This window comes from Phoenix dactylifera, chromosome 9, assembly GCF_051530095.1.
Source record: "Phoenix dactylifera cultivar Ajwa chromosome 9, Ajwa_hap1_PhDact_Kaust_v1.1, whole genome shotgun sequence".
In the NCBI taxonomy this organism is placed as follows: Eukaryota; Viridiplantae; Streptophyta; class Magnoliopsida; order Arecales; family Arecaceae; genus Phoenix; species Phoenix dactylifera.
Window position 1 is genome coordinate 5,133,018 of NC_143198.1, and position 14,586 is coordinate 5,147,603.

At 40.2% G+C, this 14,586-nt stretch overlaps 1 protein-coding gene across 1 annotated transcript; it reads right to left on the minus strand.

Annotated features, from left to right (window-relative positions):
• Window positions 1-2,741: 2,741 nt before the first annotated feature.
• LOC103705431 (hexokinase-1-like) lies at window positions 2,742-11,178 on the minus strand. The gene is made up of 9 exons (XM_017842324.5): window positions 10,732-11,178; window positions 9,636-9,786; window positions 9,342-9,524; window positions 7,916-7,990; window positions 7,616-7,771; window positions 7,394-7,492; window positions 7,183-7,313; window positions 4,198-4,279; window positions 2,742-3,234 (listed from the first exon to the last, which is right to left on the minus strand). Exons 1-9 carry the CDS (start codon window positions 11,148-11,150, stop codon window positions 2,905-2,907), a joined length of 1,626 nt encoding a protein of 541 aa, XP_017697813.5. The 5' UTR covers window positions 11,151-11,178; the 3' UTR covers window positions 2,742-2,904.
• Between the last annotated feature and the right edge of the window lie 3,408 nt (window positions 11,179-14,586).

Below are 14,586 nucleotides of genomic sequence, written 5' to 3' on the forward strand. Positions count from 1 at the left end.
GGCGCAATTTCAGAAATCGTTTAGGATTATGACCAAGGTGTCGTCAGCTATGAAGATTGTTTTGAAATTCAAAGTTGCACACGCGTTTCTAGACACACCATATGACAGGCTTTATTTGTCGATTCAAGGCTTTCATGGCGGGCTTTGGTTGGATGGCTATTCGTATGAGTTGTGGTCGGTTCCGAAGCATATATATATATATATATATATATATATATATATATATATATATATATATATATATATATATATATATATATATATATATATATATATAATCATGCGAAGATATTTTGTTTTTTCTTGTTTTTGTGATGAGCAAGGCAGAACACAAGTAGTTACAGCATTAGCATATCCAACAACAACCATCGTTGGCTTAAGAGATTTAAGTCTGGAGGGAAAGCTATGGATTACCAAAAGAGAATCGTTGAGGAGAGGCAAGATATCCTCTGTGTTTTTTTGTCCCGTAATGAATCAGAGTCCTCTTTGCTCCATTGCTTACCATACTTCGATAGGATGACTCTCAGATGGCTATCAGATTTTATATAATTTGCGAGTCAATCGTGAATATCTTATCTTAAAAAATCATGACATAAATGCATCATTGAATATATATCATGTCTACAAATACAAAATATCATTCACAATTACGAAGAACTTGGAAGATATTGTTCCTAGCAATAGGTCAGCACCAAGCTAGCCATCTAGTCTCTGTCTTCATACTCACAATACAGGCTTCGGGATGAAAGAGGCTTTGTTTAATGTCCTAACTATTGGTTCCAGGGAAAGCAACATGTGACTTTGGGGAAATTGGAAGCGAGATTTACTCTTTCTTATTATTATTTTATTCTACGAGTAAATTAACTTTATTAGCTTGAAGATAGTAGAACTTGGAAATCCGTGCTGCTATTATTCTGATCAAATTAATTAAGTGCACCTAGATGGTTAAATTACTGTACGTGAATGCATGCACTGTTATTGATATCATTAGCATTAAGAAGGTAGCTTTGGGAACTAGGTTTGTGGATCTTTAATGGTGGCGTGCTTGTCTACTTTGTCTGGGATGCCAACAACCACATGACCATACTTTGGTTCCATGACTGACCCTTTACCAACTACTGCCCTTCAAGAAACGCTCATTCCAACCACTTTATACCAGCTTGAGAATAACCAAATATCCCGGGCAGTTGGGCTGCCCTTCAGTATCATTCAGTATAAGATCCAACTAGAATCATTGACATCCATTTGTTGCAGACAAGGATTTTTAAGTATGCACCGTGGATGCTGTGAAGTATGAAGTGATTAATCAAGTAAGAAAGAAAATAAAAGAAACATTAGCTTCGGCTTTCATCTTGGACGAAGCATCGGTCACATTGATTGTAATTGGCTTAGCCAGTGTAAATCGATACATGAATATACCAGTATGATGTTCCAAAGGATAATGTTGTTATCTTTGTCATTATAATTAGGTCAAGGTATTAGGATAATCTAATATCTTAGTCCTTTAAGAATTTTTCAGCCTTGTATATTAAACTATATAAAGCAAAATGCCAGTTCAACTTGGAATTGTTTCTCCTGAGATAGCTGATAAAAGCTGAAATGATCAGCCTTCACAAACCTTAAAATAGTTCAGCACCACTGAAACTGCTTACTGACCTTTTCCTCAGCAGTTCCATGCGATTGTAAAATCAAGCCATCCACCCAGTCTCTCTCTCTGTCTCTCTCAATAGTAGTGCCACAGCTGACAGCAGTTTTAGTTAGAAGATTTTGATAATCCTAGACTCAGATGGAAATTAACAAAAGACCTAGTCTATGTCCATGTTCCAGTGGCATGACCCTGGAGTGGACACAAAACTTATGATGCTTTCCCTGAGCTTGCAGTGGACCACTTCTGAAAGTGCTAAGTGTATGCCACAGGGATCCCTGATTCAGGTCCTGACCTTTTCAGAAGGAGAATGAAAAGGGACCATGGCAAAAACGGCATGCATCACTACACAACAAGAGAATGAATATGCACCTTGAAAACTGAAGTTGCCAACGGGACGAAAACACAAAAATATGGGGTGTCCAAACAGAGAGATGAAATGGCCACCTCCATCACACTTCGGGTTAATGAACAGATAAACTAATAGTTTGATTGTAGGTAATGGTTATGTTGTCACACTAGTTAAAATAAGTAATCAAGTTCCTCTTCTTGTTTGGGCCTTTGCCGGTGGAAACTGTGGAACTAAAACTTCATAAGAAACCTCAGTTGCATTAACTTGGTCATATGGAAGGACAAGTTGCAGTCACTAGTTTTTTTTTTTGGCTAAAACAAGCATCATAGCAGGAGTCACACAAATAAGCCACATGCAACCAAGCAGCAGAATAGAATTTAAGTTGCTGCAATAACAGCAACATGTAACCTAGCTATACAACAAAACACAGTTATTAGCAACCATCTAGGCCGTTAAGTGCAGGGGAGATCACACTGAAATCCAAGCGACGATAGAATTATTTGGATCAAGCACACCATATGCCCATGAATTGCACAAGAGTTTGGAAAATTATATTGTACGTTGAAATCAAGCAGCAAAAACCTAAGTCCATCATTATATAACTGTGACAGTAATCCTATCAGAGATGAATTTTTGATATCACATTTAGCAAAGAGGGCATCAAGCTGAAGATTTCTCTAAAATCAGTAATTAGGACCAGCAAAACTTGGAGAGAGCAACAAGTCATATGACTTACAATGGTAATTTTTTTGGAGAAAGGCCTCACTGGCATTTGCACACTACGTCAGAATATGTTTAAATTTCCAGAAAATCATAAATAAATACAATGATTAAAAAGAATAACTTAAAATCAAGGATGTTGCAAAATATATGAAATGAAAATGAAAATATTACCATGTATCAGGATTCAGGAGTTCGTTGCATGTCCAGACTTTGAAGCAGCAAGCAATGCAGCTCCAATTACACAACCATCACCCGAATGCTCGATTATAACATTGTCCAAATTTCTTCCATGAAGCATCATCTTCACTCCATCATGCAGATATGCTCTGAACAGTCTGTAGTGTTCATAGAGTGCTCCCTCCACCATGACCACACTCTTCTTATCAGTTCCATCCCTTTTAAGCTTCTTTAGGATCCCTACTATAGCGGCACCAGCCAAACGAGCTCCACGTTTTGCAACAATATCACATACCTCAACAACAAGTTGTCTCATCCTTACAGTAGTATTAGGAATCTGATATCAAATAAACCCAAATAATATTAGAGAATATCTCTAACATACTAGCAAATATGAAATACCATTACAACTGACAATTTAGAAGTTGTTATTTCCTTGTAGTCTGTAGAAAATGGTGACTTAATTGAGATGCTATGGTCATGTGCAAGAGAAATAAGAGGGCCCAACTTTAACCAGGATACAAGTGATGAGGAAGCCATTGAAAAAACTAATGATGATGATGATGTAAACCTTTAAGGGACTGTTTCGGTGATGTAATGCCCATCCCGGTTATAACTAATCGGATGAGACGGTTGCTTCTTAAGATGGTTGAGGAAGGAACTCAAAGGAGAATAGAGAGATCAGAGGATGCTTGGGATCTATTTATCCCTATTTTTGAAGGATAATGGAAATAACCTTGTAGGTGTGTTCCATTATCCCTATAAAATAGGGATACCATGTGCTCGGTCTCCTCTGGACTCCTCCAAGTTCTTCCTTGGTACTCTACCCTATGGAGAAACTCCAAGGATGTTTGATAGATTATACCTGTATAACAGGTTCGGCATCCTTACAGAAAATAAAGAATGACACACAAATTTGTAAAGCTGACCTAATAAACAAAAGTTAATACAAAATGGAGCAACATGCCATCATTACTTAAAAGTTAGCAATTTTACAAAATAATTATGCCATGAGTAACGTCAAACTATAAATATACCATGATATGGTTAAAGAAAAATACTCTCAACAAGACATTGGTTCAATTTGAAAGTGGTATACAGGCACACTGAAGACCCGTTGTTTTAGAACCTGATTTAATCAGTGTGAATTTCTTGGTTATGCATGATACTAAAACCCATCTCAAAGGAGAAAACATGCAGAAAGCCGAGTTTGCTTTTTAACACCTAGTATAGTGTAAACTCCAACATTTTCCTCCTATGACCTAACAACAAGGTTTCATTCTGGGTAAAGGTTACGTACCCCCAAACATTCCTCCAATTTCTCTCCAACAAGGCTGAGATCCTGTGATAAGTCTTGATGCATGGAAGCCACATCAGGAGTTCTGCAAGCACAAGTATATTAAGAATTTAGTAGTCACATTAGATCATAAGGGATTTGACTTGTAAAACAGCAGAAAGAAACAAAATAAATTATTAAATCCAGTACGGCAAAGGCAAACTGTCTACTCAAGCAAAGAAGAAAGTGGTTGGGCCATAAACTTTAGCAAGCAGAAGTTACATGCTGGGAATTAGTACAAGGATCAAAATGGAAATGCTAATTTTTTTGATTGGTTACTGCATTATAATTTGTTGTTTTGTTGTTGACCCTCATGTGTGCTTTTAAAATCAGTCACATTACTTGGTTACAGACAGTCATAATGGCCTTCTTAGTACACTCCTACACTGGAGAAAGTTGAAAGTTCTACGACTTCTGCCTAAGAGCAGTGTGTCCTGATGGCTTAATCGAGCATGTCCTAAATATGTTCATCAGAGAACCAGTAGGTATTCTAGGACATACTTGATTTATGTCACCCAGCCCAATGGACTCTCAGTTTTATTATTACAACCAGAAATGCTCTAAATCTATCTAGCCTAGATCAGAGGAACTGTTCACAATTATCATGTATCCTCTATGAGCTAGCAGGAGGCCAAAATCCTGTTTCTCAAGACATCATTGAGACAAGGGGTTTTGAAAACTTTATTCAACACTTGTGAAGCTGATTGTTTACTCATGTAACAAGCCACTTTCATGACAGGCAAGAAAATTCAAAACATCCCATGCTATGGAGCTAATAGAAACTTTGTTAACATCATGATAGAAATGGATCCATCTTTAAGCTCTATCAAATGGGATTTTTGTATAGTATAATCTGAGTCTGGGATTGGCTAGGAGCTTTTTAATGTGTACTACTTTTAGACCTTTCTTTGAAGAGCTCAGTAGCAACTCTCGCATGAGTTGGTTTACCTTCAAAAGGAAATCGAGTCAAGTTGACCTACTCTCTCCACATGTTCTTATTTTTTATGCAAGAGTTCTCACTAGATTTTAAACAAAATATGATGAAAGTGTCAATGGGTACAAGCTATATCTATAAGATCCCAAAAAAACTCAATTAAGTAATAACTGTGTACTCTTTGCGCCGGCCATTCAACTAAAAGTGCCCAGTTAATAAGGTGATGCTTGATTATCATCTAATAGTGAGCAATAGGTCTTACTTCTTTATGTCTTGGCTATTTTTCGCTAATACAGAACCACAAGTAGCATCCAAACATCTTGACATCATGGAAGATGGCCAAGTTCTCAACTATTTTTGAATCCACATCAGAAGTAGGCACAATACTTTTGCTAATTTTAAGCTGATGATAGGATGATTCATGCCTTTATGCTTTTTCTTGCCTGATCATATCGATTTAAGTGTTCTTGGCAAAAAATTCTGCTTTCTTCTATCTGATAAGTCAATTTCCCCATTAATTTGGACAAGTTGGATGAAGAGTTTCTACATTCTTCCTATGTTTCCATCGCCTCAACATGTGCCATGAAAATTAATTTTATTGCATGTAACAGCGAGAAGTTTATGAAATCAGTTCCCAAAACATGAGCTTCCAATCTAGGCATTTCGCATTGTAGAACTGAGCTTCTAGAAGTGACAAACATAATAGGTTCAACAATGGTCAATTATGATTGATAGTATGTGGTCTTTCATGTTCAACAATGGTTAACCATATGTCATTATGGCAACCGTGCTCAAAAATAGTAGCCAAAGTCTACATATGGTTACTTACAAGGAGTGATTCCAAATCCTTTACAAATTGAAGTAACTTCATGAAAATGCAATGAAAATATATAAATTGCATCAATAACTTGACTTCATTTAAAGACCTAAAGTAAACCACTTAGATCCCATACTTCTGGATCACTTTCATGGAATCAATAAAACCTCAGTGTCATCTTTTCTTTTCACTCTTGATTCATATGTATTCTGTCCCATATAACCTATCTGCCTCTATCTAATTTGTGGTACATAAACAAACCTGCACACATACTTGATGCAAAACTAAACCAGACAAACTATAGTCCATAAGTACATATAGAATTATAAAGTTGTAAAATTAGAGTTACTGATTAGATTAAATTATTATCACAGTCCAAATTGTTTATCATGAAGTAATAAAGAAAATTTAAGACCATGAGTTTGTTGTCAGAGCATAGCTCTTCACCCAATTATGAGGGAAAGTAGCCAACTCATATCACAACATATGAACTACAAAAGGGAAAAGGACATCCCAGTGTATGAGGCTCCCACCATTGTAGGGTTTGGAGAGGGTCAGATTTACACAGCCTTACCCCTCCATGCGGAGAGGTTATTTCAAGCCCGTGATATCCAGGTCACAATGGAGCAACCTCAATGTTGCGGTAAGGCCTGCCCTTATATGAGCTACAACAGAAGAAGGAAAAAGAGGGGAAAAACCTAGAATTGCATTTCTAGCATATTAAGTAAGCTACATGACTTCTCAAAAAGTAAAGCTACATGACTACTCCAAGTATATCACGTAAAAAATTAGGAGTAAAAGAGGGATTTTTACTCCTTTGAAAGTAAATAAATAATGAACTTAAGCTTTCTAGAAATACCTTAATAAGATAAAGTTAATAATCAATATAAAATTTTTAGGCACTCATCTTTGTCATACACCATGGGAAAAGCACAATATGATTCCTCTAACAGTAGAAGCATGCTATCCTTCCTTTCTTTTCTCCTCCAGGTTTGTTGTTAATTGAGCACATTGACAATGTTTCCATTTATTGTGATAGGATTTGACAGAACTTGCTCCAAAAACTTTACATACAAAATGATGTTCTAAACCTAATAGCTTGTTCCTCCAACACAAAAAATAACAGCTTATTATATTTAGAAATTGGCAATAACTTTGAGTGTTTTGATTCCTTACGCAGGGGAAAAGGGGGGCACACCTTAGCACAAATGGAATCCTAAGCTTCAAAGGGACAGTGTCTCCAAAGAGAGCAGTTTCTTCAGCCATTTTCAACAAAACCCTTCTAACAATATCTCCCAAATACATTCCAGAAATGAGCTTCTCAAAGACCTAAATATACAAAAAGGATTCAAGAATAAGGCAAATGAAGAATTTATTGTAGCTCCTAATTACAAGAACAAGTTTCTTACCTTCCCCCCAGGTTTGGGACTTTCAGCATCTATCTGAACATCAAATTCTGTAATAGGAAAATGAGAAGACTGGAAATTTCCCCATTCCATGTTGATGATCTGGAACAGAACGGAACAACAGCACAAAATGTAAGATAGTTTCCATCCTTTTGACAAAGAGATGCAACTTGAAGCCACTAAAAGAAGAGCAAATACTATTACAGATTCGGAGAGCACACCGACCATTACTCCCTGCATCGGATGAGGGCCTTGCCATTTGGGAATAGCATGAAGAGGCTCCATGTAAGCAGCATTTGTCCCCATCCCTAGGGTTACAGCAGCCATAGTGTCACTGCTGCAGTATCTAGCTCCACCAAATGCCCCAACTGTATCATTAACCTGACAAGGTGCTGACAGAGCTTTAAAAAATCATGGTGACTGCAGATATCTAATCAGCAAGTAATGCAGAAGGGAACATCGCCTATACATGTCATATTGTAGAGAGATGATAAACTAGAAATAATTTCAAAGAGTGAGATTTACCAGAAAAGAAACATGCATGTCCACACCATGTTTCTCCAGGGCCTTATTAATCTCTGCTGCAGCATCTTTTTCTCCCTGATTCCATTTATGAGGAGTCAAAACACAAATATAAGAAAATTACAAAATTAAAGTGAAAATAGTGCTCCTGGTTTTATAATTTTCTAAATTCAAAGGCTTTATAGGAAATCATTTAATATGCTAGTGGAAGAAATAACAATTATTAGCCTACTCTGTCATTATAATATTCTTTTCTTTGTTCTATTATTTATTTTCAATCAACCTGAAATTTTTGTTACTATTGACACTTTTGTAAAGCAAGTACAATGTTAATGACTCAAACATGTGCGTGTATCAAGCATGCACAGTTAAATATTTAATCTAAAACATTATAATCAAGTAAACTAATGCCAGCAACTACACATAAAAAAAGCATAAGACAACTATATAATGAAAATATTGTGACATAACATGTCAAAAGAACTTTCAGAATTACGAAGGTAAGTTATGCTAATGACACACCTCAATGGAAATGCAAAATACAGTAATGGATGCCAAAGAATCATGAAGTGTTGCTTGTCACACTCACTTTCATATGATGCGGTGAGTTTTCCAAACTCAGACCCTAAATGTAAATTATTCTCTTGCATAAATCCTAAATTCTGGGAAAAAGACAGAACGTAATGTCAGATAAGACAACCGCTGTAGTATGCAAAATATGCTAGATTTTGTGAGACGAGGTATTCCAATTACAAGTCCCATTTTTTATTTTAGACAGGGGATAAATATATGTCTGTCAAGAAAATCAGCATACCAATAAACAAGTACAGTAATCACATAAACCCAGCAAATACAAACACATGTCAGTGGGTCAAATAGTCTAGGAACCAGGTTTGGAAATTGAAAACTCCAATTTTTTCGTGGTATGGTCATACCACCCTATTTCCCCACCTTTTCTGCTTAGCAAGAATAGGATTGACTGGCTGAAAGCAGTTTTTTTTTCCAGTTAACGCATCTTATAGTAAATAAAAAAACCTGATTTGATTCAAATTGAAGTGCTTTTATGCTCAGACTGAATTGGAACATATAAACATTTAAAACCGGTCATGATTTTATATGAACATCAGAGTGATGGATGACAACAAAACAGATTAAATTCTGAAGTTTTAAGTACAAGCAAAACAAATTTAACCTCCTGCCAAATAAGAATATATTTCTGATAGACATATACAGGGAAACATATAGCTGATGATGTCCAGAATATAAAGAAACAAAGAGAACCACGATCTGACTGTGGTGTCCATTAGCTTTTCTATCAGATAAAACATTTCTATGCATGAGTATAATGAAAAACATAAAAATTGCACATCTTTATCCTATGCGAATGTCTTGAATAGAGACCAACCAAGGAGCAGAAAGTGAAACTTACTGTCTCCTTGATAGAAAAACCATTTGTCCACTCAATTATGGTCCCATTTGATGCCAAATTTTGGATGACAGGAAATGAAAAGGTAACACCGATTTCTTTTGGTCTTCTATCTTGAATATTATAACTCAAGTCCTCTGCTGAGATGAATTTTGATAGTTCTGCAGCAATAAAGTCATACAGGTCCTGAAATCAATGGACATAAGTCTTACTTATTTTTGCTGACTAGTGTTTTGTAACAAGGATATGTGAAAAATAAATCAACAGATTCAAAATAATTGAAGTTGTTATTCTTACCTCAGAAGTGCCAACCATTAAATTGGATGGCACAGGAACCTCTGCTAAATGTTTCTTGATGACACGAGCATCCATTCCTCCTAGTTGTACACATAACATACGAATTGTGGTTTGGTTGATTTCTAATCCATAGAAAAGCCCTTCTTCATTGCTTCATTTAAAACAAGCATTAAGGGTGAGAGGAGCACAGTCACAACCTTCTCATATGAGTTACAAGAATATCATGTTTCCATGTGCTTCGAGTCATTCAGATGCTTTCTTAATTTTGGAAAAATAAATGTAGAAGCTAACATAATTTTTTCTTTTCTTTCTTATCCATTTTGAGGTGAGTTTTTAGAAGTCATGTTGAACTAGCTACAGCTAATATGGCTAAGAATCTGTTGCATCTTTTTGAGTCATCATTGGAGGCATTATAGAGATTATGTAAAAGAAAATGACAAGGTCATTTTTTATCAGAAGTTCATGGAACATATTCTTCACAGTAAGGTTGCTTTATTGTGACTTGGATATCATGGGTTTGAAACATGGAAATAGACTCAAACTTAGATCCCACAATAACGGGAGCCTCATGTACTAGGATATGCTTTTATACTAATAAATATATTAGATGGTAATGATTGTGACAATAATGTATATTAGTATAGTAAATAATTGATTTAATTCTATAATTAAAATATGACCATATTATGATATAATTTCATATTACAAATTAGATATTGTAATGCAATAATATAGTAAGATACTATATCTGAGAAGGTTTGCCTCTTTTTACGAGGGAAAATAATTGCATCACCAATGGATACACCGGGAATGGGAAAAAGGTTCTTGATTTCCATTCTTGATAAGTAAACGTGACCTTAGAGTCTATAATACCGAGAGAAGCAAATGGTGATAGATAATGGCAGGTTAATCTTAATAGAAGGAAGTTCCAGAATATTGAGAAGCGGAAGGAAAAGCAAAGCCTATGAATCCTTGATAATAAATCTTCGATCAATTCTCACTACCATTAACAGATTAATTTCTTAATAGGAGAGAGCAATTCAAAGCATTTATTTTTCCAATCAAACAAGAGAAAGGCAAGTAGAATGAAAGTTACCCAGTGGGGAGGGACTCGAGTGGAGTGACGAGCATCCGGAGGCTGCTCCTTCCATCGGAAGAGAGCCCAGCCCTCATCTCGCTGGCCATGGCGTCGGCCACCTCCCACAGCCTCGTCACGGGCGTGTGGCACCCCTCTCTGAGCTCCTGAACGATGCGCTCCGCACGCTCCCACCGCCGCGCGCTCCGCCGGGACCAAACCAGCGCGACGGCGATCCCCCCCGCCGCCGCCGCCGCGACGGCGGCCGCGATCACTCTCTTCCTCATCTCCTCCTCCCTCCAATCCGACAAGGAGAGCAACGAAACAAGGGTTAGGGTTTTCGGCCCACATCTGTCTCTCCTGATGACCAGCAACGGCGCCCGCTTTTTCCTCCGATGCAGGGAACGGGGATTTCTCGCTTCCGTTTCTGGGCTCCGCATCGTGGCGAAAACGAGAGCGCGGGAAGCAGTTACGATCAGACAGTTATTAAATCAGATCTAACGGTTGGGGAGAATTAAAAGCTCGTAGACCTGTTAAAAGTCTACGAACAAATTATGCGACACCAACTCGAATAAATTATGCGACCAACCTTCCTACGTCCAGTATAGGGACCTCTTGTGCTCAATCCCATCGTGGTTACGAAGTTGGAGATTAGTTTCTCTTTCCTTTTGTTATCCCGGTGTAATAATTAAATAGAATAATTAATAGGTTTAGCCTTGTCAAGACAGAATTTTGTCCTTGCCCATCCGATGGCTGGGCAGCTTAGAAAAATTTCTTCAATCTTGATGCAACACAGCTTCTTTTCTGTTTTTTTCTCTCTTTTTTTTTTGCTGAAATAAATGATTTATAAAGTCAGGAAACAACAAATTTCGGAGCGCTTTAGATAACTCTCCTTCCTCAACCCACAGAGTAACTCTGAAGTGGCGGCCATAGATGAAGCCACCCAGTTCGCGGCTCCATTTGCTTCTTGAAAACATGCTTGGCCTAAAAGATCACACCATCACTCATCATAGCCAGAATATCTTGAAGCAAGGGACGACCCCCTCCATCGCCACTGGAGCCAATCATGATGGCTGAGTCGCCCTCCAGTATGACTGAGCTAGCCTGCAGCACTCGCTGAGCATGGCTTAGGCCGACCCATGCCGCTCTCAGCTCCGGAAACTAAGATGTCAAAGATTTGGCAGCCACCAGCAACCATCACCCTAGAGTCCAGGCCCTCGATGATAAAGCCATTACCTCTCCTCCTACCGCCATCAAGCATGCATCCATCGAAATTGATCTTGAAGAAACTCGAGGGTGGGGATTCTTAGGTGAAGAATACTGTCCGAGGTGCTACACGACTAGAGGGGAAGCTTCAGGTGCTCCGAGCTATCAAAAGTCTATATGCCATGTCTGCATGAGTAATCTCAGCCGTTTATAACCGGCACGCTCCACAACAAACCTTGGAGACGGACTACTCTCGTCGAAAGTCGACATTCCTAGCCAACTAGATCTCGTAAGTAGTGTAGGTTGCCCCAATAGCCCCTGTCGTGTCTGGAGGGTGTCGACCCATCGATGAATCGCCTGTAAGAAAAGACCCAGTTGGCTCCAGGTATCCAGCGGGATCTCAACAAACCTCTGGACCCTCCTAGCTTGCTCGCACTAAAATAGGGCATAATCCACGGTCTTATCCACCTAGTAGTTTGGGCACTAGGGTTGATACCTAGTCCTCTTCTACTCAGCACAAATTTTGTTGGTAGATGCTCCTAGGCCACGTTCCACAAAAATAATGTCACTCGCAGGTGGAAGCCAAATCTCTAGATCCAAGCACAATCAAGCACTAGCCTATGCTCCCGCTTGAAGGCGCGGTAGGTATCTCCCACCCTAACATTGGTTCTACAGGACATGCTCCAAACCTTCACATCTGGACTAGCACACCCTAGGACCGAAAGCAACTGGACCCGCTCTGAAAGATGCTCTCCAAATAACTGCTGATCCTGCCAGCATCCTACTCTGTCCTCTCCGGACCAAGCTGATCACAAATCTGGAGTTCGTCCACAGCCTCGACACTGACCATAGTAGGCCAAAATCTCAAGAAAGAGTCCACCAAGAGGTCCTTTGCCACATCTACGCTCTACCCATCACCAATCAACCATCTAATGTTCGCCAAAGTAGCGGGCATATACCTGCAAATCTCTCGCCACAGGTAGGAGCACCTCCGTTTGCTCAGAGCCGCCTCGTCAATCCGCACCCAGCCATACCTAGCCTTCATCACCTGACTCCAAAATTTCTGTGGCTTAAGGATAAGCCTCACCGCATGATGAGCAATGAGCGCCTTTCTCTTCTCCAGAAGGGACTGCATCCCCAGTTCTCCCTCGTGGACCGGCATGCAAACCTCTCCCAGGCCAATAAATGCACCCCATGGCTACCTCCATGCGAATCCCAAAGAAAATTCATCACTAGGCTACAGGCACTTGAGGACAGAGGGGGTGGTCTTTCAGAGGTGGATCAGGGGGAGCTCAGGGGGCTACTGGCTAGACACACTTCCCTTTTGAGGCAGCAGGAGGTGTTTTGGAGGCAAAAGTCCAGGATTCAGTGGATTAGGGAGGGGGATCGGAATACCAGTTTCTTTCACCAGTCGACCATCATCAGGAGACATCGGAACCGGATTGGCCGGATTAGGGACAGCAGTGGGCGGGTGTCTGAGGATCAGGAGACAGTCAGGAGGATCTTGGTGCAGTTTTTTCGGGACAGATGGACCGAGTCAGGAGGCACATATGGAGGAGCTTGCGGATCGGCACCAGGGAGGCAGGTATCAGTGGAGGAGAACGCTGCTTTGGTCAGTCCAGTGTCCGGGGATGAGGTACATGCGGCCCTTTGGTCTTTGGGCGAGGACAGAGCCCCGGGGCCAGATGGTTTCCCCCCTGTCTTTTTCAGGAGGTACTGGCACATAGTTAGACAGGAGGTGACTGCGGCAGTCCAGCAGTTTTTTGTGTCAACAGAGATGCCCGTGGAGTGGAGGAGGACCTTCATTACACTGATTCCGAAGAGACAGGACCTTATTGAGCCGTGCCACTATAGACCGATCAGCTTGTGCACCACCCTGTATAAGGTGGTGGCGAGGGTACTAGTCCAGAGGATGAGGGGTATCCTACCCAGACTCATTTGCCCTGAGCAGGGGGCTTTTGTTGGGGGGCGTTCCATTTCGGATAACGTCCTCATTGCTCATGAGTTCATGGCTGACCTCCAGAAAGCGCCTAAGTGCAGGTGCTTAATGGGAGTCAAACTTGATATGGAGCGGGCATACGACAGGATGAGATGGGAGTTTGTGCGGCGATGCCTGGAGGGATTTGGATTTCACCCGCAGTGGGTCAGATGGGTGCTCGGTTGCATACTGTCCCCGTCCTTTGCCTTATTGTTTAATGGCTCACCATCATGTTTCTTCGAGTCGTCAGTAGGATTGAGACAGGGCTGCCCTTTGTCACCACTTCTGTTCATTCTATGTGCAGATTCTTTGTCCCGTGCACTCAGACTGGCTGTCCATGAGCAGGAGTTGGAGGTCTATGGCCCAGGGGCCGGGATGGCCAGGGTTTCGCATCTACTATTTGCTGATGATTGCATACTGTTAGCCCGCGCGACGAGCAGATCAGCCCGGGCCATTAGTCGGATCTTGGGGGCATACTGTGGTGTGTCGGGGCAGCTGGTTAATCTGACCAAGTCTGCCATTTTCTTTAGCCCGAAGACTGACCATGGGGCGAGGCAGTCGATTATGAGTCTTCTAGGGATTGGAGAGCAGGTGGGGACCCTTACATACCTCGGGGTGCCTATTACGGGACGTCGGCTACGACGGAGGGAGTGTACATCCATGGAGCTGAGCATCACCCACCGTTTGGAGGG

Coding starts and splice junctions, on each gene's coding strand:
- LOC103705431 (XM_017842324.5), bottom strand. CDS start 11,150: ATGCGGAGCCCAGAAACGGAAGCGAGAAATCCCCGTTCCCTGCATCGG. Junction 9,787..10,731: donor CTCGAGTCCCTCCCCACTGG/GTAACTTTCATT, acceptor TTTTAAATGAAG/CAATGAAGAAGGGCTTTTCT. Junction 7,493..7,615: donor ATCCGATGCAGGGAGTAATG/GTCGGTGTGCTC, acceptor GTTCTGTTCCAG/ATCATCAACATGGAATGGGG.